The sequence below is a fragment of the Seriola lalandi genome, unplaced genomic scaffold (assembly GCF_002814215.2).
Source record: "Seriola lalandi dorsalis isolate HSWRI2012SDOR001 ecotype SW California unplaced genomic scaffold, Sedor1 jcf7180002053122, whole genome shotgun sequence".
NCBI classification, from domain to species: Eukaryota; Metazoa; Chordata; class Actinopteri; order Carangiformes; family Carangidae; genus Seriola; species Seriola lalandi.
In genome coordinates, this window is record NW_019523675.1 from 122047 (window position 1) to 148329 (window position 26283).

Consider the following 26283-nt stretch of genomic DNA (forward strand, 5'->3'; position numbering starts at 1 on the left):
TAAAACAGAAAAGTTTCATACTGTATGTAGAAAAGTAAAAACAATACAAGCAGTGTAAAAAAATAACTTCTTTAAACTCTTTTTCTTTGTTCCACTTGTTTCCTTAGATCCACCTGGTCCTCCATCCAATCCCAGAATTACAGACACCACAAAAACCACAGCCACCTTCGCCTGGGGCCGACCCCATTATGATGGTGGTCTGCCAGTAGAGGGATATATTGTTGAGTACAAAAAGGAGGGCCATGATGACTGGGAGACAGAGACACAGTACCCATTGAAAGCTACTGAATATGTTATTGGTAAACTTCAAAAACGTGGCAAATACCACTTCAGAGTCAGCGCTGTAAACTCTGAGGGAGTCGGTGAGCCTGCAGAGGTTGAGAAAGTGACTGAACTGGTGGACCAGGAGGCGCTGCCAGACTTTGAGCTGGATGCTGAACTCAGGAGAACCCTGGTGGTCAGGTCCCGTGCTTCAATTCGTATGTTTGTTCCCATCAGGGGCCGTCCTGTTCCTGAGGTAACATGGAGCAAAGATGATACCAACCTGAAAACCCGTGCACACATTGACACCACAGAGTCCTACACTCTACTGGTTATTCCTGACTGCACCAGATACGATGCTGGAAAGTACAACCTCTGTCTGGAGAATGTTGCTGGAAAGAAGACAGGCTTTGTTAATGTGAGAGTTCTGGACACACCAGGACCACCAGTCAACCTCAAACCTAGAGAGATCACCAAGAACAGCATCACCCTCCAGTGGGAAATCCCCATAATCGATGGTGGTTCCAAGATTCATAACTACATTATTGAAAAGAGAGAGGCTACCAAGAAGGCCTACACAGTGCTTACCACCACATGGCAGAAGTGTTCCTTCAAATTTACAGACCTTGACGAGGGAGCTTACTACTACTTCCGTGTCTCTGCTGAGAATGACCTAGGCGTAGGTGAGCCCGCTGAAACCCCTGAGCCAATCAGGGTGTCCCAAGCCCCCTCAGCACCAGAGAACTTGTATGTCACAGATGTGACTGCTGACAGTGCCAGCCTTGCATGGGTCAAGCCCCTGCATGATGGTGGCAGCTTGATCACTGGATACGTCATTGAAACCCAGAAGAAGGACACTGACCAGTGGGTCCATGTGGCCACCATCAAGGCTCTGGACTACACTGTCACAGATCTGACTGAGGGGGCAGAATATACCTTCCGCATAATGGCTGTCAATGCATCAGGTAGGAGCGACCCCCGTGAGAGCAGGCCTGCAGTTATCAGAGAGCAGACTTCTGCTCCCTCCTTTGATCTGCGTGGAGTCTACCAGAAGACGGTCATCGCCAAGGCAGGAGACCGCGTCAAGGTGGAGATTCCAGTGCTTGGCAAACCCAGGCCTGTGGTTTCCTGGAAGAAGGGAGACATGGCTCTCAAGGAGACACAAAGAATCAACACTGAAACCACACTAACATCAACTATCCTCAACATTGGTGAGATCAAGAGGACTGATGGAGGCCAGTATTCCATGACTGGAAAGAACATGTTGGGTACGGTGACTGAAACAATCACAGTCCTAGTCCATGACATTCCAGGTCCTCCCACTGGTCCCATTAAGCTGGAAGAGGTCTCATGTGATTATGTTCTTATGTCCTGGGAGGCACCAGAGAATGATGGAGGCGTTCCCATCAATAACTATATTGTTGAGATGCGAGAGACTATCGGTACTTCATGGGTGGAGTTGGCAGCTACAGTGATCCGCACAACATTCAAGGCCGCTCGTCTCAACACTGGAACCGGATATCAGTTCCGTGTCAAAGCCCAGAATCGATATGGCATTGGACCATGCATTGTCTCTGAGCCAGTTGTGGCTGCCTATCCATTTGATGTGCCAGGTCAGCCAGGCACTCCTGTGGTCACATCTTTCAACAAAGATGCAATGACTCTGAGTTGGAATGAGCCATCCTCTGATGGAGGAAGTGCTATCCTGGGCTATCATGTGGACAGAAAAGAGAGAAACAGTATTCTGTGGCAGAGAATCAGCAAAGCGCTTGTTGTTGGAAATATCTTCAAATCAATAGGCCTTGTTGATGGAATCGCATATGAACACCGTGTTACTGCTGAAAACATGGCCGGTCTCAGCAAACCAAGCAAACCCTCTGAGTCTATGTATGCTTTGGACCCAGTTGACCCACCAGGCAGGCCTGTGGCACTGAATATCACCAGACATGAGGTCACCGTGTCATGGACCAAACCAGAGGGAGATGGTGGATTTTCCATCACAGGATACACAGTGGAGAGGAGAGAGATGCCAAATGGACGCTGGCTCAAAGCCAACTTCAACAACATCCTGGAAACCATCTATACAGTCAGTGGTCTGATTGAAGATGCAACTTATGAATTCCGTGTCTTTGCTAGAAACTCAGCTGGTTCTATCAGTGCTCCATCCCAGCCATCTGAGGCAATCACATGCAGAGATGATATTGAAGAGCCCAGACTTGATGTTGACGCATCGTATAGCAGCAATGTTGTTGTCATGGCAGGAGAGGTATTCAAGCTGGAGGCCAATGTGACTGGCAGGCCAATCCCATCTCTGGTATGGACCAAAGAAGGAAAGGAGCTTGAGGATACAGGCAAGCTAGAGATAAAGACATCTGACTTCCATACAACTCTAATAAACAAAGATTCCCTCAGGAGAGATGGTGGTGCTTTTACTCTGACTGCCAGCAATCCAGGTGGATTTGCCAAGTTCACATTCAATGTCAAGGTGCTCGACAGACCTGGACCACCCGACTCCCTGACAGTAACTGATGTCACTGCTGAGAAGTGTGTCCTGAATTGGCTGCATCCAACACACGATGGTGGTGCCAAAATAGAGTACTTTATCATTCAGAGGCGTGAGACCAGTAGGTTGGCCTGGACAAATGTGGCCACAGACCTTCAAGCAAATAGATTCAAGGTCACCAAACTTCTGAAGGGCAATGAGTACATCTTCAGAGTCATGGCTGTTAACAAGTATGGAATTGGTGAACCCCTGGAATCTGAACCTGTCATCTGTGCCAACCCCTATGTCCCCAGTGATGCACCACAGCAGCCTGAAGTCACCACCATTACCAAGGACTCCATGGTTGTCTGCTGGGAGCGCCCTGAACATGATGGAGGCAGCAGAATAAACACTTACATAATTGAGAGAAGGGATAAGACTGGCCTGCGCTGGGTGAAGTGCAACAAGAGGACTGTTACTGACCTGCGATTCAAGGTCTCTGGCCTAACACCAGGACATGAGTATGAATTCAGAGTTCTTGCTGAGAACAATGCTGGTCTGAGCCAACCTAGTCCTTCCAGTCCATTCTACAAAGCAGTAGACACAATCTTCCAGCCTGGACCTCCAGGGAACCCCAGGGTGCTGGACACAACCAAGTCTTCTATCACCCTTGCTTGGAACAAGCCTGTGTACGATGGTGGTTCTGAAATCACTGGTTACATTGTGGAAACCTGCCTGCCTGAGGAGGATGAGTGGACAATTCACACTCCCAAGAAGGGCTGGACAGCCACTTCCTTCACCATCACCAACTTGAAGGAAAACCAAGAGTATAAAATTAACATCTGTGCCACTAATTGTGAAGGAGTAGGAGAGCCTGCTGCTGTTCCTGGTACCCCCAAGGCTGAAGACAGACTGCTTCCTCCAGAAGTTGAGCTTGGAGCAGAGCTGCGTAAGGTGGTGTGCATCAGAGCCTGCAGCACACTTAGACTCTTCGTCCCCATCAAGGGCAGACCAGCACCTGAAGTAAAATGGTCGAGAGAGCATGGAGAATCCCTAGACAAAGCAAACATTGAAATCACCTCATCATTTACCGCTCTTCACGTAGAAAATGTTGACAGGTTTGATGGAGGTAAATACATGGTGACTGTAGAGAATGCCTCAGGAAGCAAGACAGCTTTTGTTAATGTCAGGGTACTAGATACTCCTGGAGCACCTCAGAATCTGATCATTAAGGAGGTCACAAGAGATTCAGTATCCCTCGTTTGGGATGCACCTCTCATTGATGGTGGCTCCAGAGTTCGCAACTACATCGTAGAGAAGCGTGAGTCAACCAGAAAGGCCTACTCAACTGTCTGTGCAAGCTGCCATAAGTCAAGTTGGAAAATTGGAGAGCTGGAGGAAGGAAAGATGTACTTCTTTAGAATCCTGGCTGAGAATGAATATGGTGTTGGCCTCCCGGTGGAGACTGTTGAACCAATTAAAGTGTCAGAGAGGCCTCTACCTCCTGGTAAAGTGTCCCTCCGTGAAGTTACCAGCACCAGTGTCACGCTAAGCTGGGAAAAACCTGACCATGATGGTGGAAGCAGAATCACAGGCTATATTGTTGAGATGCAAGGTAAAGGCAGTGAGAAGTGGACCCAGGTCATGGTGGTAAAGACCAATGAAGCTGTTGTAACTGGCCTTACACATGGAGAGGAGTACATGTTCCGTATTTCAGCCACCAATGAAAAGGGAGCTAGTGACCCACGTTCTCTCAATTTGCCTGTGGTGGCAAAAGACCTTGTTATCTCACCGACCTTCAAACTGCTTTTTAGCACATTCAGTGTGCTGGCAGGAGATGATCTGAAGATAGATGTACCATATGCTGCATGTCCCAAGGCCACAGCAACTTGGCTCAAAGACGGTGTTGTTCTCAAGGAGACAACAAGAGTTAATGCTGAGGCCACAGACAAAAACCTTCTCCTGGTCATCAAGGAGGCTTGCAGAGATGACGTGGGCACATACACTATCAAACTAACTAACAAAGTTGGAGAGGCATCCACAGACATCAGTGTTGTTGTTCTAGATAAGCCTGGTCCTCCAACAGGCCCAATTAAGTTGGATGAAGTCACTGCTGACAGTGTGGTGCTGTCCTGGAATCCACCAGAGTATGATGGTGGTTGCGCCATCAACAATTACATCGTTGAGAAGAGAGACACATCTACTACAAACTGGCAGATTGTGTCAGCTACAGTTGCCAGAACCACTATTAAGGCAGCCCGTCTGAAGACTGGATCTGAGTACCAATTTAGGATTGCTGCAGAGAATAGATACGGCAAGTCCTCAGCTCTGCTCTCTGAAAGCATTGTTGCTCAGTATCCATTTGAAATGCCCAGTCAGCCACGTTCTGTTACGGTCCAGTCAGCCACCAGGGAAAGCATGGTGGTTGTATGGGAGAAACCCAGTAATGATGGTGGAAGCAAAATTCTGGGCTATCACGTAGAGCTCAAAGAGAGAAACAGTATACTGTGGGTGAAACAGAACAAACAACTCATCCCAGAGACCAGATTCAAGGCTGTTGGTCTTGAGGAGGGTATTGAATATGAGTACAGAGTCTATGCTGAGAATATTGTCGGCCTCAGCAAAGCCAGCAAACTGAGTGAAATGCAAGTGGCCAGAGATCCTTGCGACAGACCGGGAAAACCAGAGGCTGTTATTGTAACAAGAAACCAAGTGACACTCAGATGGACCAAACCTGAGTATGATGGTGGCATCAAGATCACAGGTTATGTGGTTGAGAAGAAGGAAGCAACAGGCCGCTGGATGAAGGCCAGTTTCGCCAACATCATTGAGACTGAATTTGTTGTGACAGGACTTACTGAAGATCAGGTTTATGAGTTCCGTGTCATTGCCAGGAATTCAGCAGGTGTCTTCAGTCAGCCCTCTGATTCAACTGGAGCTATCACTGCCAAGGATGAGGTGGATCCACCCAAGATTGACTTGGAAGCTAAATACTCCCAGGCTGTGGTGGTAAATGCTGGGGAAACATTCAGGCTTGAGGCTGTTGTCGCTGGTAAGCCTGTGCCCACAATACACTGGCTGAAGGAAGGTCAAGAGATCACTGAAGCAGCTCGCTTAGAAGTCAAGAACACAGACTTTATAGCTTGTATAGTTGTTAAAGAAGCCATTCGTGTTGATGGAGGTCAGTACACTTTGCTGGTGAAGAATGTTGGAGGAGAGAAATCTGTTAACATTAATGTCAAGGTCCTGGACAGACCAGGTCCTCCCGAGGGCCCCATCTCCATCTATGGGGTCACCAGTGAGAAATGCTCAATTTCCTGGAAATCTCCCATGCAAGATGGAGGTAGTGATGTTTCCCATTACATAGTTGAGAGGAGGGAAACCAGCAGATTGGTTTGGACTGTAGTTGAGCCAAAAGTTCAGACACTGAACTTGAAGATTACCAAACTTCTTCCTGGTAATGAGTACATCTTCAGAGTGATTCCAGTCAACAAATACGGAGTTGGTGAGCCTCTGGAATCTGAGCCGATGATTGCCAGAAATCCATTTGTCACTGCCAACCCACCAACAGAGGTAGAAGTCAGCACAATCACCAAGGATTCCATGGTGGTGACCTGGGAGAGACCAACTAATGATGGTGGTAGTCCCATCCAGGGATATATTGTTGAGAAACGTGACAAGGACGGTGTAAGATGGACCAGGTGCAACAAGCGCACAGTGAGTGAGCTGCGCTTCAGAGTGACCGGACTCCTAGAAAATCATAGCTATGAATTCAGAGTTGCTGCTGAGAATGCTGCAGGTGTTGGCACACCTAGTGCACCAACAGTGTACTACAAAGCATTGGATCCTATCTTCAAACCAGGCCCACCAAACAACCCCAAAGTAGTCGACTCATCTAGGTCCACTGTTTCCCTGACATGGGGCAAACCCATCTATGATGGTGGCTGTGAGATTAAAGCGTACATTGTGGAGGCCTGCAATGGGGCATCTGATGAGTGGTTTATGTGCACTCCTCCCACTGGAATCACAGATACTAAGTTTACAGTGAAAAAGCTTCTCGAGAAGCACGAGTACCAGTTCAGAGTATGTGCCATCAACAAAGTTGGTGTTGGTGAACATGCTGATGTTCCAGGAAAGATTCTCCTGGAGGAGAAGCTTGAGGCTCCTGATCTTGACCTGGATGCTGATATGAGAAAGATGATCAACATTAGGTCAGCAAGCACTCTCAGGCTGTTCGTTCCTGTGAGAGGTCGTCCAGCCCCTGAGGTGAAATGGGGTAAGGCTGACGGTGAGATTAAGGAGACTGCCCAGATTGATAATACAGGCAGTTATGCTTCACTTGTCATTGAGAATGTTGACAGATTTGACAGTGGCAAGTACACCCTGACTGCAGAAAATGCCAGTGGAGTGAAGTCAGTTTTCATCAGTGTCAGGGTCCTGGACTCACCTAGTCCACCAACTAACTTCATGGTGAAAGAGATTACCAAAACTTCTGTCACTCTCACATGGGAGCCTCCACTTCTGGATGGTGGCTCAAAGATTAAGCATTATATTGTTGAGAAGCGTGAGAGTACCAGGAAAGTTTACTCTCCCGTCACCACCTGCAATAGGATGTCATGGAAAGTTGAGCCTCTTCCGGAGGGTGGAATCTTCTTCTTCAGAGTCCTGGCTGAGAATGAATATGGCGTGGGTCTCCCCGCCAAAACTTTGGAACCCATTAAGATCTCTGAGAAGCCTCAGCCACCTGGTAAAGTCAGTGTTGTTGATGTTACTCATAGCACTGTAACCCTCACCTGGGAGAAGCCGGAACATGATGGCGGCAGTAGGATCAGTCACTATGAAGTCGAACTGTCACCTAAGGACAGTGAGGCCTGGTCTGTGTGTGCTAGTGTGAAGGCACTGGAGACTGTAGTGACAAACCTACTCAAGGGAGAGGAGTATCACTTCAGAGTTGTAGCTGTAAATGACAAGGGCAAGAGTGACCCCAGACAACTGGTTCATTCAGTTGTAGCAAAGGATCTTGTGATTGAGCCTGCTGTTAGACCCAAAGTGAGCACCTACAGTGTCCAGGTGGGCCATGACCTCAAGATAGAGGTCCCAATTGCTGGTCATCCAAAGCCAACCATCACCTGGACCAAGGACGGTGCTGCTCTTAAGCAGACCACCAGAGTTAATGTCACTGACACAAAACATCAAACCACCCTCACCATAAAGGATGCCACCAGAGAGGACGGAGGCATGTATAGCATCAATATCTCTAATGCCCTGGGATCCAAGGATGCCACTATTGAGGTGATCACCCTGGACAAACCAGGCCCCCCCACAGGCCCTGTCAAGTTGGATGACATAAGTGCTGAAAGTATCACTCTTAGCTGGGAACCTCCTACATACACAGGTGGCTGCCAAATCTCCAACTATGTGGTAGAGAAGAGAGATACAACCACAACCAACTGGGTGGTCGTATCTGCTACTGTGGCCAGAACCACACTGAAAGTAGCTAATCTGAAGACAGGTGCTGAATACCAGTTCAGAATCTATGCTGAGAATAGATATGGAAAGAGTTACGCAATTGATTCAGAGGCTGTTTTGGCACAGTATCCATTCCAGGAGCCTGGGCCACCAGGAACACCATTTGTGTCTTCATACACCAAAGACTATATGGTGGTTGAGTGGCACAAACCCCCATCTGATGGAGGCAGTGCCATCTTGGGCTACCATCTGGAGAGGAAAGAGAAGAACAGTATCCTCTGGACAAAGATCAACAAAATGCTCATTCAAGACTGCAGGTTTAAATCTACTCCTCTTGAGGAAGGCATTGAGTATGAGTATAGAGTCTATGCTGAGAATATTGTTGGCATTGGAAAATGCAGCAAAGTTTCTGAGGTTTATGTAGCCCGTGACCCTTGTGATCCCCCTGGCCGCCCTGAGGCTCTGATTGTGACCAGGCACTCGGTTAAGCTGAGGTGGACCTCTCCAGAGTATGATGGTGGAAGCTTAGTTACTGGCTATTTAGTGGAGAAACGTGACCTTCCTGAAGGAAAGTGGATGAAGGCTAGCTTTACAAACATCATTGAGCATGAATTCACAGTTACTGGCCTGACAGAAGACAGTAAATATGACTTCAGAGTAATAGCCAGGAATGCAGCTGGTGCTGTCAGCAAGCCATCCGAGTGCACAGGATCCATCACAGCCAAGGATGAAGTTGAACCACCAAAGTGTGAGACAGATCCTATGTACAACCAGACCATTGTTATCAATGCTGGAGAGACTTTCAGTCTGGAAGCCAGTGTGGAAGGAAAGCCCATCCCCACAGCTCAGTGGTTCAAGGGAGCTGTTGAAGTTGAAAACTCAGCAAGGGCTGAAATCAAAAATACAGATTTTAAGGCATTGTTAGTTGTGAAGGATGCCATCAGAGTGGATGGTGGGCAGTACACTCTGGTTCTTACTAATGTGGCTGGAACAAAGACTATCCCATTCAGTGTGAAGGTACTGGACAGACCAGGACCCTCAGAAGGACCTCTTACTGTCAGCAATGTCACTGAGGAGAAATGCTCACTGTCATGGCTGCCACCCAGGCATGATGGAGGAGCTAGCATTTCTCACTACATCATTCAGAAGCGAGAAACCAGCCGCCTGGCATGGACTGTGGTCTCCAGTGACTGTGGAGCTACCATGTTCAAGGTTACCAAACTGTTGAAAGGAAATGAATACATCTTCAGAGTCATGGCTGTTAACAAGTATGGTGTGGGTGAGCCTCTCGAGTCAGCACCAGTTATCATGAGAAATCCATTTGTTCCTCCTGGCGCCCCTCAGGAGCTTGAGATCACTAACATTACAAGAGACTCCATGACTGTCTGCTGGAACCGCCCTGAGACCACAGGAGGCAGCGAGATTGTTGGTTACATTGTTGAGAAGAGAGACAGAGCTGGAGTGAGGTGGACCAAGTGTAACAAACGCAGGGTGACAGACTTGCGTTTTAGAGTAACAGGACTAACTGAAGACCATGAATATGAATTCAAGGTATCTGCTGAGAATGCAGCTGGAGTGGGTCAGTCAAGCCCAGCTTCACCCTATCTCAAAGCCTGTGATCCCACCTTTGAACCAGGCTGTCCCACCAATGCCCATGTGGTCGACACAACTAAAGACTCCATCAGTCTGGCCTGGCATAGGCCCATCTATGATGGTGGTTGTGAGATTCAAGGATACGCTGTTGAAATTACCAAGGCTGATGAGGAGGAATGGACCATATGCACCCCACCCTCTGGAGTTAATGCTACCAAGTTTACCATCACCAAGTTGGTGGAGCACCAAGAATACAAAGTCCGCATCTGTGCAATCAATAAGCTGGGTGTTGGTGAGCCCATCGAGATCCAGGGAGTCGTGAAACCTCTGGATAAGATTAATCCTCCAGAGATGACTCTTGATTCAGAACTCAGGAAGGGAATAGTTGTCCGTGCAGGTGGCTCAATGAGAATCTGCATTCCATTCAAGGGCCGTCCTACTCCTGAGATTAGCTGGGCCAAGGAGGATGGAGAACTTCCCACTAAAGTCCAGATAGAGACAGGGGAAGATTACACACAGCTCTCCATTGACATCTGTGACAGATATGATGCTGGAAAATACATCCTCAACCTGGAGAATAGCGCTGGCACCAAGTCAGCCTTCGTCTCTGTCAAGGTTCTGGACACTCCAGGGTCCCCTCTAAATTTGACAGTCAAAGACATCAAGAGAGAAAGTGTTACTGTGACCTGGGAGCCTCCTCTTATTGATGGTGGTGCAAGAATCAAGAATTACCTGGTTGAAAAGCGGGAGTCCACCAGGAAGGTTTATTCTAATGTGGATAACAAGTGCACAAAGACAAGCTACCGTATCACTGGCCTCACTGAAGGAACTATCTACTATTTTAGAGTCTTAGCTGAGAACGAGTTTGGAGTGGGACAGCCAGCTGAGACAGAGAACGCAGTAAAAACATCCGAGCCTCCTCTGCCTGTGGGTAAAGTTACTTTGACTGCAGTGACCAAAACCACTGCCTCACTCTCCTGGGAGAAGCCAGACCATGATGGAGGCAGCAGGATCATGGGCTACTACATTGAGATGCAGCCTGTGGGCTCAGAGGAGTGGGTGGTGGCCGCTACAATCAAAACTTGTGAGGGCACTGTTACAGGCCTTAGTGCAGGACATGAGTACTTGTTTAGAGTGTTAGCTTTCAATGAGAAGGGCAAGAGTGACCCCAGGGCTCTGGCTGCACCAGTCACTGCTAAAGATGTAACTATCGAGCCCAGATTCAAGATGGCATTCAACACTTACAGTTTACAGCATGGTGATGATCTGAAGATTGAGATTCCAGTGATAGGACGCCCTGTTCCCAAGGTTGAATGGAAAAAGGATGGACATGCTCTAAAGGAGACAACCAGACTAAATGTATCTAGCACTCAATCATCAACTAAGCTGTACATAAAGGATGCAAATAAGGAAGACTCTGGTAAATACATTCTCACAGCCACCAGCAGTGTTGGAACAGCTACAGAGGAGCTTACTGTTATTATTCTTGATAAACCTGGCCCACCCACAGGCCCTGTGAAGATTGAAGAGGTGAGCTCTAATTATGTCACTCTCTCCTGGGAGCCACCAGAGTACACTGGAGGCTGTCAGATCAACAACTACATTGTGGAGAAGAGAGACACCACCACGACAGCATGGCAGATTGTGTCTGCTACTATTGCCAGGACAACCATCAAAGTCACCAACTTGAAGACTGGAGTTGAGTATCAGTTCAGAGTGTCTGCTGAGAATAGATATGGAAAGAGTTCTGCCATTGTTTCTGCCGCTGTTGTTGCTCAGTATCCATTCAGTGAGCCTGCTGCCCCAGGAACGCCAATTATTTCTGCAGCAACCAAGGATAACATGGTTGTTGAGTGGAAACCACCGACCAACAATGGAGGCAGCCCCATCCTAGGCTATCACCTCGAGAGAAAGGAGAAGAACAGCCTATTGTGGACTATGCTTAACAAGCTTTTAATCCCAGACACACGTTTCAAGACTACAGAGCTGGAAGAAGGTATTGAGTATGAATTCAGAGTTTATGCTGAGAACATTGCTGGTATCAGCCCGGCCAGCAAGATCTCTGAGGCCACAGTTGCTAGGGACCCCTGTGACCCACCAGGCACTCCTGAGGCTATTGAAATCACCAGAAACCATGTGACACTCCAGTGGACCAGGCCTCAGTATGATGGAGGCAGTGCAATTACTGGCTATGTGGTTGAGAGAAGGAAGCACCCAGATACTCGCTGGATGAAGGCCAGCTTCACCAACGTCATTGATACCCAGTTCACATACAGTGGCATGACTGAGGACTGTGTTTACGAGTTCAGAGTCATTGCCAGAAATGCTGCTGGCATTTCCAGCCGTCCCTCTCAGACCACAGGAGAAATTACTGCCAAAGATGAGATTGAGGCTCCAGAAGCCACCATGGATTCTAAATTCAAGGATCTGACAGTTGTTCATGCTGGTGAATCATTCGTCATCGATGCTGATTACACTGGCAAGCCAATGCCTGAGGTTGTTTGGTTAAAGGATGGAAAGGAGATTGACCAAACCACACCAAGAATGGAGGTTAAGACCACACTCACACGTACCATCCTGACAGTGAAGGATTGCATTAGAATTGATGGAGGCCACTTTGTTCTCAAGCTTGTCAATGTGGGAGGAGTTAAAATGATCCCAATCAATGTTAAAGTTCTGGATAGACCTGGTCCTCCAGATGGCCCACTAGAAGTCAAAGGTGTAACAGCTGAGAAATGCTATCTTCACTGGAACCATCCTTCACATGATGGTGGAGCCAGCATCTCTCACTACATTATTGAGAAGAGAGAGACTAGTCGTTTGTCATGGACCATGGTTGAGCCCAATATTCAGGCCATCAGCTACAAAATCACAAAACTGCTGCCTGGCAATGAATACATCTTCAGAGTCACTGCAGTGAATAAATTCGGTGTTGGTGAGCCTTTGGAATCTGAGCCTGTTATTGCTCGTAACCCCTTCACCACTCCCGGTGCTCCCTCCACCCCAGAGGCCGGTGCTATCACGAGGGACTCCATTGTACTTACCTGGGAGAGGCCAGGTGATAATGGAGGAGCTGAGATTGATGGATATGTCCTTGAAAAACGTGATAAAGATGGCATCAGATGGACTAAGTGCAACAAGAAGAGGCTGAATGACCTGAGATTCAGATGCACTGGTCTCACAGAGGGCCACTCCTATGAATTCAGGGTCTCAGCTGAAAATGCTGCTGGTGTGGGAAAACCTAGCGCACCAACTGAATACATCAAGGCCTGTGATGCCACTTATCCACCAGGACCTCCAAATAATCCCAAAGTCCTCGACCATTCAAGCACCAGTGTCTCCCTGTCCTGGTCCAGGCCTATCTATGATGGCGGAGCACAGATCAGCGGATACATGGTTGAAATGAAGGAGGCAGCAGATGATGAATGGATTACTTGCACACCATACACTGGTGTTCAGACTACTCATTACACAGTGAAGAAACTTAAAGAGAATGCAGAGTACAACTTCCGCATCTGTGCTGTTAACTGTGAGGGAGTAGGAGAGCATGTGGACCTACCTGGGTCTGTGATTGCTGCAGAGAAGCTGGAAGCCCCTGAAATTGAACTAGACGCTGACCTAAGGAAGATGGTCAATGTTCGCGCTACTGCAACCCTACGTCTGTTTGTGACAATCAGGGGAAAGCCCGAGCCTGAGGTCAGATGGTCAAAGGCTGATGGCACTTTGAATGAGCGTGCCCAGATTGATGTCACAAGCTCTTACACAATGCTAGTGATTGAAAATGTTGACAGATTCGACACTGGCAAATATGTACTGACCCTTGAGAACCTCAGTGGCTCTAAATCAGCCTTCATCAATGTCAGAGTTCTTGACTCACCCAGTGCTCCTATCAACCTGGAGGTGAAGGATGTGAAGAGGAATTCTGTCTCTCTCTCTTGGGAGCCTCCTCTAATCGATGGTGGGGCTAAGATATCACACTATATTGTGGAAAAGAGGGAGCAGAAGAGAATGGCTTTCACCAGTGTTTGCACAAACTGTGTGAGGAACTCCTACATTATTTCTGACCTGCAGGAGGGAGAACGATACTATTTCCGTGTATTGGCTGTGAATGAGCTTGGAGTAGGTCTGCCTGCTTCCACAGATCAAGTCAAGGTGTCTGAAGCTCCTCTGCCTCCTGGTAAGATTGTCCTGGTTGATGTGACTCGTCATACTGTCACTCTTTCTTGGGAGAAACCTGATCATGATGGAGGCAGCAAGATCACAAACTATATTGTGGAGATGCAGCCCAAGGGAGATGACAAATGGACTGTGTGCAGTGAAGTCAAAGCACTGGAAGCTACTATTGAAGGACTTGTAACTGGAGAGGAATACTCCTTCAGGGTGTTTGCTGTGAATGATAAGGGCAAGAGTGATGCCAAACCTCTGGCTGCCCCTGTGGTGGTCAAGGACATCACAGTAGAGCCCATTATCAACCTCCTGTTCAACACATACAGTGTAAAGGCAGGAGATGACTTGAAGATTGATGTTCCCTTCAAGGGCAGACCTCAACCAGAGGTGTCCTGGAAGAAGGATGGCCAGGTGCTTAAGCAGACAACCAGGGTCAATGTTCTTAACTCCAAGACCTCATCCAAGATTACCATCAAGGATGCAACCAAGGAGGATGTAGGAAAGTATGAGATCACTTTGACTAACTCAGTTGGCACCAAGACAGCTGAAATCTCTGTTATAATCCTGGACAAACCTGGCTCACCTAGCAACATTAAGGTGGATGAGGTGAGTGCTGACTTCATCTGCCTGTCTTGGGATCCTCCAACTTATCACGGTGGATGCCAGATTAACAACTACGTGGTGGAGAAGAGAGACACTACCACAACCACATGGCAGATAGTCTCAGCCACAGTAGCCAGGACATCTATTAAGGTGACTCGCCTCAATCAGGGAACTGAGTACCAGTTCCGTATTGCAGCTGAGAACCGTTACGGCAAGAGTCATGCTATTGACTCGGCTCCTGTTGTTGCTCAGTATCCATTCGAGCCTCCTGGCCCTCCAACCAACCTCCATGTCGCCCATGCCACTAAGACTGGCATGCTCGTAGTATGGGGCAGACCTGCCAGTGATGGGGGAAGCCCTGTTATTGGTTATCACATTGAATGCAAAGACCAAAGTAGCTTACTGTGGACTAAGGTCAACAGAGGACTGCTGGCTGAGAACCAGTTTAAGATGACAGGCATTGAAGAAAGTCTGCTGTATCAGTTCAGAGTCTATGCTGAGAATATTGCTGGCATTGGTCCATGCTCTAAACCCAGTGAGCCTGTGGCAGCCAGAGATCCATGTGAATCTCCACATAACCTTAGAGTCACCAACATTACCAGGACCTCAGTTTCTCTATTCTGGGAGAAGCCAGAGTATGATGGTGGAGTAAAGATTACTGGCTACATTGTTGAGCGTAAAGAACTTCCCAATGGCCGCTGGCTGAAATGCAACTTCACCAACCTTCAGGATACCTACTTTGATGTTACAGGCCTCACTGAAGATGTCCAGTATGACTTCCGTGTCATCGCTAAGAATTCCGCAGAGATGTTGAGTGCTCCTTCTGAGAGCACTGGTCCTGTCACAGTCAAGGATGATGTAGACCCTCCCACTATTATCCTGGAAGATAAGCTCAGACAGCTGGTTGTCATTAAAGCTGGGGAGATCATCAAAATTGATGCTGAAATTACAGGACGTCCACTTCCAGTTGTCTCATGGTCTAAGGATGGAAAGGATATTGTGGCCAAGGCCAGGTGTGAAATCACCTCCACCAACTTCGCAACCACCCTGATTGTCAGAGATGCTATCAGGAGGGATTCTGGCCAATATGTTCTGACCCTGCACAATGTGGCAGGAACCAGGTCTGTGGCTATCAACTGTAAGGTTTTGGACAGACCTGGACCGTCTTCGGGACCTTTGGCGGTGTCTGGGCTCACAGCAGAGAAATGCACCATAACATGGGGACCCCCTCAGGAGAATGGCGGTGCTGAAATTATGCACTACATTGTGGAAAAACGCGAGACAAGTCGCCTTGCCTGGACTCTTGTCTATGGAGACATGAAGGCAACCACCTGTAAAGTGACGAAGCTGCTCAAAGGAAATGAATACATCTTCAGAGTCAGGGGAGTCAACAAATATGGGGATGGCGAGGCCCTGGAGAGTGAGCCAGTGAAGGCCATGGATCCATTTACTGTGCCTGCAGCTCCCACTAATGTCCAGGTCACCTCAGTTACTAGTGAGGCAATGACCATCTGTTGGGAGAGACCCATTTCTGATGGTGGAAGCAGTATCGCTGGCTATGTCATTGAAAAACGAGAGAAGACCGGTCTTCGCTGGTGCCGTGTTAACAAGAAGCCTGTTTATGACCTTAGAGTCAAAGCCTCAAACCTTCGTGATGGTTGTGAGTATGAGTACAGAGTGTTTGCAGAGAATGCTGCTGGGCTCAGTGCTCCTAGCAACCCTTGCCCACTCACCAAGGCTGAAGACCCACAGTTCCTGCCTTCACCTCCTGCTAAGCCCAAAATCATTGACTCTACAAAGACCACAGTCACCCTGTCATGGAACAAGCCACTATTTGATGGTGGAGCACCTGTGACTGGTTACAGAGTAGAATATAGGAAGACTTTCGATGATGAATGGATTGTTGGAGTCCAGAACACCAAGAACACAGAGTTTACAGTGGTGGGATTGACTCCTGGGGCTGAATATGTGTTTGTTGTCAAGTCCATTAACAAGATTGGTGTCAGCGAGCCCAGTTCTGAGTCTGACAGACAGGTTGCCAAAGAGAGAGAGGAGGAGCCAGTCTTTGACATCAGCAATGAGATGAGGAAGACTCTTATTGTGAAAGATGGAAGCTCATTTACTATGACAGTGCCCTTCAGAGGTAAACCCATCCCCAGTGTCACATGGACTAAACCTGATGTTGACCTTAGAGTCCGTGCTGTCATTGACACCACAGACACCTTCACCTCCATCACCTTAGAGAAGGCAACTCGCAACGACTCTGGCAAATACACCGTCACCTTGTCCAGTGTAGCTGGAACCTCCTCCTTGACACTCACTGTCAGAGTCCTGGACTCCCCTGGACCACCTACCCATGTAGAAGTCAAGGATGTGACCAAGACCTCTGCTACTGTAACCTGGGACACTCCTGAGAATGAGGGAGGAGGACCAGTCAAGAATTACCTTGTTGATATCCGTGAGGCCAGCAAGAAAGGCTGGACTAGGTTGACTGACACATGCCACAGACTGACATACAAATTGACAGATCTCCAGGAGGGAGAAGTTTACTACTTCAGAGTGACAGGCGAGAATGAGTACGGTGTTGGTGTTCCTGCTGAGACCAAAGAGGGAACCAAGATCACAGGTATTGACTTTTAAGTTGGAAACGTTATAGCTTCTTTTTATTATGCAAAAGATAATACTCGATTATTTCTATAAAACACATTATGTCTTCTTTGTCCAGAAAAACCAACCCCCCCACCAAAGCTTGGTGTGACTGATGTGTCCAAGGAGAGTGTGTCCTTGGCCTGGGCCAAACCAGAACAAGATGGAGGAAGCAGAATTACTGGATACTTAGTGGAAGCTCTGGAGAAAGGCCAGGAGAAGTGGGTTAAGTGTGGTGTAACCAAGTCCATCCACCTCACAGTGTCTGGTCTGAGGGAGAACGCTGAGTACTTCTTCAGGGTCAGAGCTGAGAACCACGCTGGATACAGTGACGTTAAAGAAATGGTCAACCCCGTATTAGTCAAAGACCAGCTTGGTAAGTTACACACAGGTCAAATTTACCAGAGTCAACAAATTGGTGAAAAATAACGCAATATAAACTCTTGTAGTAATTGTATTTAACAAGGTCAAATGACACAATATTGCAACTAATTTCATCTGCTGAAACTCTCTTTTTACTTTTTTGTTGCAGAATCTCCTGAGATCAACATGAAGGACTTCCCTCACAATACAGTGTATGTCAGAGCCGGCTCCACCCTCAAGTGTGAGATCCCACTGACAGGCCGACCCCTGCCTAAAGTCACTCTGTCCAAGGATAATGTGCTGCTCAAGTCAACAATGAGGTTCAACTCTGAAGTCACCCCTGACAGCATCAAGATCACTTTGCGCGAGAGCATTGCTGGAGACTCAGGACGCTATGACATCACTGCCTCTAACTCAAGTGGAACCACTAAGTCCTTTGTAAACATCGTGGTTCTGGACCGTCCTAGTGCCCCAGTTGGACCTGTGGAGCTGTTTGACATCACAGAGGACAGCGTTAGCCTGAAGTGGCTCCCGCCAGCATATGAGGGTGGCAGCCCCATCACCAACTACATCATCCAGAAGAGAGAGACCACCACAGCCAACTGGATGGATGTCTCTTCTGCTGTGGCCCGCTGCACCATGAAGATCATGAAGCTAACCACTGGCCTGGAGTACCAGTTCAGAATCAGGGCTGAGAACAGATATGGAGTCAGCGAGCATATTGACTCACCGACCGTCGCTGTCAGCCTTCCTTACAGTAAGCAATCTTTGTTTTTCTTCCCTCTTTTATCGTCATTTATTATTTTTTCAACTCTGTTTTTCACAATTAACATGTAAACCCTCCAACTCTGCTTCTTACTTGCCAGCTATTCCTGAGGCTCCATCGACACCAGAGATCACTGCTGTAACCAGGGAGACAGTCACTGTAGCCTGGAAGGAGCCCAAGTCAGATGGTGGCAGCCACGTGTTTGGCTATCACCTCCAGATGAAGGACAGGAACAGCATCCTTTGGCAGAGAGTCAACAAGATGGTGATCCGTGCTACACACTTCAAGGTCACCAACATCAATGCTGGACTTATTTATGAGTTCAAGGTGGCAGCAGAGAATGCTGCTGGAATAAGTGCCTTCAGCAAGGTTTCAGATGCAGTGCTGGCTATTGATGCCTGTGGTGAGTGGAATGTCAAAAAACCCTCTATAAAAGTCAAGGAATGTGAGTTTACTGCCACAGTTGTCTTATAACGAATCCCCACTGTCTTTTCCTGCAGAGCCACCGATCAACTTGCGCATCAGTGACATCACCAAGAACTCCATCAGCCTGGCCTGGCAGAAACCCAACTACGACGGTGGATCCCCGATCACTGGCTACATCATTGAGAAGAGAGAGGGTGTTAGTGCCAGGTGGTCCAAGGCTAACCTCACCAATGTCACAGACACCCGTTTCACTGTGACTGGCCTCACCCAGGACGAGACATATGAGTTCAGAGTCAAAGCCAAGAATGCTGTCGGTTCAGTGAGCAACCCGTCAGTGACTGCTGGACCAGCCACGTGCGTCGACACCTACGGTTGGTCTCTTTCGTGTTTCTGAACATTCTATTTCAAACTGTGGATTGTCACAAAATTTTATACAACCATTTCGTCTTTTCGTTCATCATCCAGGTGCCCCAGAGATTGAAATACCTCAGGAGTACTTTAGTGAGGTCAAACACAAGGCTGGCTCTAATGTGGAGCTCAAGTTTAATATCATAGCCAAACCTGCTCCCACTATTGAGTGGTTTAAGGATGGCAGAGAGCTTGAACCCACCTCCCAGCTCTCTTTCAAACACACATTTGAGTACACCAGTTTGTTCCTGAAGGAAACCACTCGTCTGAATTCTGGTACCTATGAGGTCAAGGTGAAGAACTCTCTGGGATCTGCATGTGCTGTCGTCAGGCTGCTCATTCAAGGTATTCCGATATTATTTAAATGGCAGCAGTTTTTGTCATGCATTAAATCGATTTTACAGTATATGCAGTATGAACCCTAACGTTCATGGATGTACCCCTCCCTTCTCTAGACAAACCAGGCCCTCCTGCTGGAGAGATCCAGTTTAAGAAGGTTACTGCTGACAACATAACCATCATGTGGTCCCCACCTGCCGATGAGGGTGGTGCCATGGTAACTCATTACATTGTGGAGAAGCGAGAGACCAGCAGGGTCATGTGGTCTATTGTCTCAGAGAAACTGGTCGACTGCATCGTTAATGTGCCCAGACTCATCCAGGGCAATGAGTACATCTTCAGAGTCCGTGGAATAAACAAGTACGGCATTGGAGACCCGCTGGAGTCCGAGCCTGTAATTGCAAAGAATGCATTTGGTGAGAAAACAAAATAAACTCATCATCATTCACACAACTGCTGTTCAATCCAGAGTTGATTATTAGATTTGACAAACAATGTAACTGCGATGTAATATTTTATATCATGTATATATTAGAAGTAAAGAAGACTTAAGAATACAGAACATTTGTGAGAATATAACAAGTTTTATGAAGAATTTTTTAAACAATTTTTCATCTGACTTGGTCATTTTTATTTCATAAAGTTCCTCCTAGCGAGCCATCCAAGCCTAAAGTGACAATGATCACCAAGTCCACCATGACAGTGATCTGGGAAAGACCAGCATTAGATGGAGGCAGCGACATCGATGGATACTACCTGGAGAAGAGGGAGAAGAGGAGTCTGCAGTGGTTCAAGGTTTGTTGGCTGACTTACCTTATTATATATATTATATAAGCGTATAAGGAGTCAAACTGAAAACTGTTCTGTGTCAGCATTATAAAGTCCATTTCTTTGTCCAGGTGGTGAAGGGCACCATCAGAGACACCAGGCAGAAAGTCTCCAACCTGGCGGAGAACAATGAGTACCAGTACAGAGTTTGTGCTGTCAACAAAGCTGGAGCAGGAAACTACTCAGAGGCTTCTGACCTCTACAAGGCCTATGACCCCATCGGTATGCTTTTAATTTGCACTTCACCATCACCATGACAACCTTGTAGGAATTTCTTCTTAAGATTTCTCTCATTAAGGTTTTCACATAAAACTGCTGAACACTAACCACACAACCTTTTGTCTTCTCCAGATCTGCCTGGTGAGCCATCCAAGCTGCGTGTGGTTGACTCCACAAAGACCTCCATCACCCTCGGCTGGGAGAAGCCTGTCTACGATGGCGGCAGTGAAGTCACACACTACACTTTGGACCAGATGAACACAGAAGAGAGAGAATGGGTGACCATCAACCCAGAGGTCAAGGCCTGCGAGTATGTGGTGTCACACCTCAAACCTGGACACTACTACTTCTTCAGAGTCTGTGCTGTCAACTGCAAGGGCAAAGGAGAGGACATCAAAATGTACCAGCCTGTGCAAGCCAAAGATATCTTGGGTTTGTATTCATATAGACTCCTCTATGATGTTCCACAGGGTATGAATCTTTTATGTTTGTTTTATGATGAAGTTCATTAAGGTATTTTAAAGCTATTTTCTATTGTTTCATGGCTTCAAATTATTGCCATAAAGTTGATTGTTACGCTGAGTAAATCTACTCTGATGGCTTATAATTATGTTATCATTAATACCTATTGCTTCTCCCCACTTCTCTCCAACAGAGGAGGCTGATTTGGACTTGGATGTTCCCATGACAACCCAGTACACAGCCAAGGCAGGCCGTGACGTGGAGGTGTTTATCCCCCTGAAGGGACGCCCCGCCCCCAATGTCACCTGGCGCCGAGGTGACCGCAACATGGCTGGTGACAACCGCTACACCATCACCAGCACTGAGCGAGCCACTACACTCCTCATACCCAAGATCACCCGCGATGACTGCGGCAAGTATCTGCTGGAAATTGAGAACGGCGTGGGAGAACCCAAGATCATTACTGTTTCCCTGAAGGTTCTGGACAGTCCATCCACATGTCAGAAACTGATGATCAAGAACGTCACGAGAGGAAAGCTGACCCTCAGCTGGGAGGCTCCTCTCATTGATGGTGGTTCCCCTGTCACTAATTACATTGTCGAGAAGAAGGCCTCCACCATGAAGGCTTACCAGGTGATCACTGCTGAGTGTGCCAACACAACTTACAAGGTGTCGGGTCTGGAGGAGGATGTAGCTTACTTCTTCCGTGTGTCTGCTGAAAATGAGTTTGGTGTGGGTGACACCTGTGAGACCACTGAGCCGGTCAGAGCCACTGAAACTCCAGGAGCTGTTAAACAGCTGATGATGGTGGACTCCACAAAGACCTCTGTTACCTTGCAGTGGACCAGACCTGACCACGATGGTGGCAGCCACATCACTGAATACATCATTGAGAAGAGAACCAAGGAAGACCCCACCTGGACTTTGGGTGCTACATGTAAGCGCTGCAGCTGCGAGGTCACGGGACTCAAGGAGAATGCTGTCATGGACTTCAGAGTGTTTGCCAAGAATGAGAAGGGCAACAGCGACTTCTCCCAGATTGGTCCAATCACAGTGATGGACTTCATCATTCCACCAGAGGCCATCCTCAGTGACTACCCCAACGGAGAGCTTGCTGTTCGTATTGGTCAGAACATCCACATTGAACTGCCCTTCAAGGGTAAACCAAGACCAGCAATCAGCTGGCTGAAGGATAACTTGCCGCTGAAGGAAAGCGAGAAGATTCGCTTCAGGACCACTGACAACAAGACTGCAGTCACAGTAAGAGGAGCCAAGAAAGAGCATGCCGGCCAATACACCTTGGTCTTGGACAACAGAGTCATCAAAAACTATTTTGACATCAATGTGATCACTCTGGGACCCCCCTCAGCACCTGTTGGCCCTATTCGCTTTGATGAAATTAAAGCTCAGAGTATCATCATCTCCTGGGATGAGCCAAAGGAGGATGGCGGTGGCGAGATCACGTGCTACAGCGTGGAGAAACGTGAGACCTCCCAGGCCAATTGGAAGATGGTCTGCTCCAGCGTTGTCAGGACCACCTTCAAGATCCCCAACCTTGTTAAGGGAACTGAGTACCAGTTCAGGGTCCGTGCAGAGAACAAGTATGGAGTCAGTGAATCGCTCAACTCCTCAGACATTGTTGCCCAACACCAGTACAAACCTCCAGGCCCCCCAGGAAAGCCAGTGGCCTTCAATGTCACCAGTGATGGTATGACCATCAGTTGGGAGGCCCCAGGTTTCGATGGAGGATCCCCTATTTTGGGCTATCATATTGAGAAGAAGGACAGGAATAGCCTCTTGTGGCAGAAGGTCAACTCCACAATCATCTCCAACAAAGAGTACAGAATCATTGGTCTCATGGAGGGATTGGAGTACTCCTTCAGAGTCTATGCTGAGAACAATGCTGGACTTAGCCCTGTTAGTGAACAGAGCAAACATGCACTGGCTATCTCCCCTGTTGGTAAGTGCACTTGAGATACTAGAATATATATGTGTTGCCAGTCAAGTTAGATACCAGTTTCATCAACCTTAGGATTTTACAATCAAGCACAATCAATAAATTGCTTCTTTCATGTGTCATTAGATCCACCTGGCAACCCCGTCTGTATCGATGTAACCAGAGACTCAGTCACCCTTCAGTGGGACATCCCCAAGAGGGATGGTGGCAGCAAAATTGTAGCCTACAGTGTGGAGAGGCGCCAAGGTAGAGGCAAATGGCTGAGGTGCAACTTCACTGATATCAGTGAAACCCAGTTCACTGTGACTGGTCTGTCTGCTGGAGACAGATTCGAGTTCAGAGTGATTGCCAGGAATGCTGTGGGCACAGTCAGTCCACCATCTAACTCCTCTGGATACATCATGACCAAGGATGAGAGCAGTAAGTATTTCAACTTACTTCAAAATATATAGACAAATCATCATAAATAGTGTGTTTCACACGTGCCTTTGATTGTGCCGATCCCTCATTTGTTCATTCTTTTTGCATCTGCAGTTGCTCCTGAGATTGAATGGTCTCCAGACCAGGTGGTCACCCTTAGGGCCGGAGAGAACGTTAAGCTCGGCTGCAGCATCACTGGACGTCCCGTCCCCCAGGTTGTCTGGTACAAGGATGGCAAAGAGATCGACAAGAGGACCATGATCGACATTGAGATTACCACTGGCATTGGCACCAGCAGTCTGTTTATTCGTGATGCTGACAGGAACCACCGTGGAATCTACACTGTAGAGGCCAAGAACAGCTCTGGTACCAGTAAAGCTGACGTCAACGTCAGAGTACAAGGTTGGTGAAAACAGATGATTATGTTTCAATATCTGTTAGAGACAAACATTTCCAAACCTGTTTCTGTTGACACCTGGGGTTTATGAAAGCTTTACAGCTCATGTTTATGGATACCTCTACCTTCTCATTTGCATCAGATACCCCTGGACCTGTCGAGGGACCTATTCGTTTCACCGGCATCACGGCTGAGAAATGCACCGTGTGGTGGAACCCGCCGGAGAACGACGGTTGTGCTGCCATCACCCACTACGTGGTGGAGAAGAGGGAGACCTCCAGGATCTCCTGGGCCATGGTTACCTCCAAGTGTGAAGCCTGCTCTTATAATGCCACCAACCTCATCAAGGGTAACGAGTACCAGTTCAGAATCTCTGCTGTCAACAAGTTTGGTGTTGGCAAACCACTGGACTCTGATCCTATCATTGCACAGATGCAATACAGTAAGTAAAGTCACTCACATATTGTCTAACAAACAACCCAAACTGCAGACTAACATTTATAACTTACCATGTTTTCTACTCTCTCCCTCAGCTGTGCCCGATGCCCCTGGTACTCCAGATGCCACCCATGTGACCGGAGACAGCATCACCCTGTGCTGGACCAGGCCAAGGTCGGACGGAGGCAATGAGATCAAACACTACATCCTGGAGAGGAGAGAGAAGAAGAGCCTGCGCTGGCTGAAGGTTTCCTCCAAGAGGTCCATCACAGAGCTAAGGCACCGGGTCACCCACCTCAACGAGGGCAACGAGTACGAGTTCCGCGTCATGGCTGAAAATGGCGCCGGTGTCGGACCAGCCAGTAGCACCTCCAGGCTCTTCAAATGCAGAGAACCAACCAGTGCTCCTAGTGCTCCCACAGTGATCAAGGTAGGATTGCAGGAACACAGAATGAAATCGTATCATTCATTCATTCTTTAGTGTTGTTCTCATTGCACAACAAACTGAAATCTGAACAGAATGACAGACATATACAATATATTGTCAGATATATCAGTTATTGGAAATTTATTTTGGATTGTCATTCTTGCTGTTGAAGATCAGCACACAGTAGGGTCTGCTTTAGTACAGAACAATAAATGATACATGATGGAGGAAAAAGAATAAAAATAAAGAATCAGTTAGAAATTATATTGTGAACTCTGCTCTTTCTTGACAATCAGGTTATTGACTCCACTAAGTCCTCTGTCACCCTGGAATGGACCAAGCCAGTCTTTGATGGTGGCATGGAAATCATTGGCTACAATATCGACATGTGTAAGGCCAGTCTGGAGGAGTGGCACAGAGTCAACAGCCAGATTTGCATCCACACCAGGTACACTACTAAGGGCCTGGTGCCTGGAGAGCTCTACAAGTTCAGGGTCAGCGCTGTAAATGGATCAGGAGAAGGTGAAGCTTCAGAAATGCCCAATGCTGTTCAGGCTCTGGACAGACTTACATCTCCTGAGATCGACATTGACGCCAACTTCAAGCAAACTCACATCGTAAAGAATGGTGGCATGGTCACGCTTCACGTGGACTTCCGCGGCAAACCAGCTCCACTTGCTACCTGGTCTAAGGCAGATGGTGAGCTGCCTGTCATGGCTGATGTCAACACCACAGATTCCTTCTCTACTCTCACCATTGAAGGTTGCACAAGGTATGAGGCAGGCAAATACACCCTGTCTCTGGAGAACAACAGTGGGCGCAAGTCCATTACATTTACTGTCAAAGTGCTGGATACTCCTGGACCTCCAGGTGCTATCACCTTTAAAGACGTTACCCGGGGAGCCTTGACAATGATGTGGGATGCCCCCACCAATGACGGCGGATCCAGAATCCATCATTACATCGTGGATAAGCGTGAGGCCAGCCGCCTAGCCTGGCAGGAGGTCAGCATCAAGTGCTCTCGCCAGATGATCAGGGTGACTGGTCTGGAGATTGGCCTGCCATATCTGTTCAGGGTGATTGCCGTTAACCAGTATGGCCAGGGAGAACCCCATGAGCTGACAGAGCCCATCATTGCCACAGAAGAACCTCCTCCACCAAAGAGACTGGATGTTGTCGACACCACCAATTCCACAGCCTCGCTGGTTTGGCTGAAGCCAGAGCATGATGGAGGCAGCCGCATCAGAGGCTACATCGTTGAATTCAGAGCTAAAGGCACTGACCGCTGGGTTGTCTATGGAGAGACCAAGTCCCAGAAGATGCTGGTGGAGGGTCTGATCGAGAACACAGAGTATGACTTCAGAGTCAAGGCCAAGAATGATGCTGGAATCAGCGAGCCTCAGGGCACGTTCGGGTCTGTGGTCATTAAGGAACCTCGCATCGAACCAACCGCTGACCTCAGCAGCATCACTAACCAGCTCATCACCTGCAAGACCTCCAGCACCTTCACCATTGACATCCCTATCAGTGGCAGGCCTGCACCCAAGGTCACCTGGAAGCTGGAGGAGATGAAGCTGAAGGAGACTGACAGAGTGTCCATCAAGACCACAAA

General features: G+C 47.9%; 2 protein-coding genes across 2 annotated transcripts in view; both read left to right on the forward strand.

Moving 5' to 3' along the window:
* The window catches only part of LOC111651030 (titin-like), a 126495-nt gene extending 106539 nt beyond the window's left edge, over positions 1–19956 (forward strand). Inside the window, exons 136-142 of the mRNA XM_087172542.1 lie at positions 108–17201; positions 17301–17597; positions 17754–18341; positions 18451–18753; positions 18851–19147; positions 19242–19529; positions 19640–19956. Coding sequence (XP_087028668.1) covers positions 108–17201; positions 17301–17597; positions 17754–18341; positions 18451–18753; positions 18851–19147; positions 19242–19529; positions 19640–19956 — 19184 coding nt within the window. The remainder of the gene's footprint in view (positions 1–107; positions 17202–17300; positions 17598–17753; positions 18342–18450; positions 18754–18850; positions 19148–19241; positions 19530–19639) is intronic.
* A 245-nt stretch (positions 19957–20201) lies between these two features.
* The window catches only part of LOC147819465 (titin-like), a 24994-nt gene continuing 18912 nt past the window's right edge, over positions 20202–26283 (forward strand). Inside the window, exons 1-9 of the mRNA XM_087172543.1 lie at positions 20202–20318; positions 20423–20573; positions 20703–21002; positions 21226–22992; positions 23116–23409; positions 23524–23811; positions 23949–24248; positions 24340–24674; positions 24968–26201. Of these exons, the coding sequence (XP_087028669.1) occupies positions 20202–20318; positions 20423–20573; positions 20703–21002; positions 21226–22992; positions 23116–23409; positions 23524–23811; positions 23949–24248; positions 24340–24674; positions 24968–26201 (4786 nt within the window). The remainder of the gene's footprint in view (positions 20319–20422; positions 20574–20702; positions 21003–21225; positions 22993–23115; positions 23410–23523; positions 23812–23948; positions 24249–24339; positions 24675–24967; positions 26202–26283) is intronic.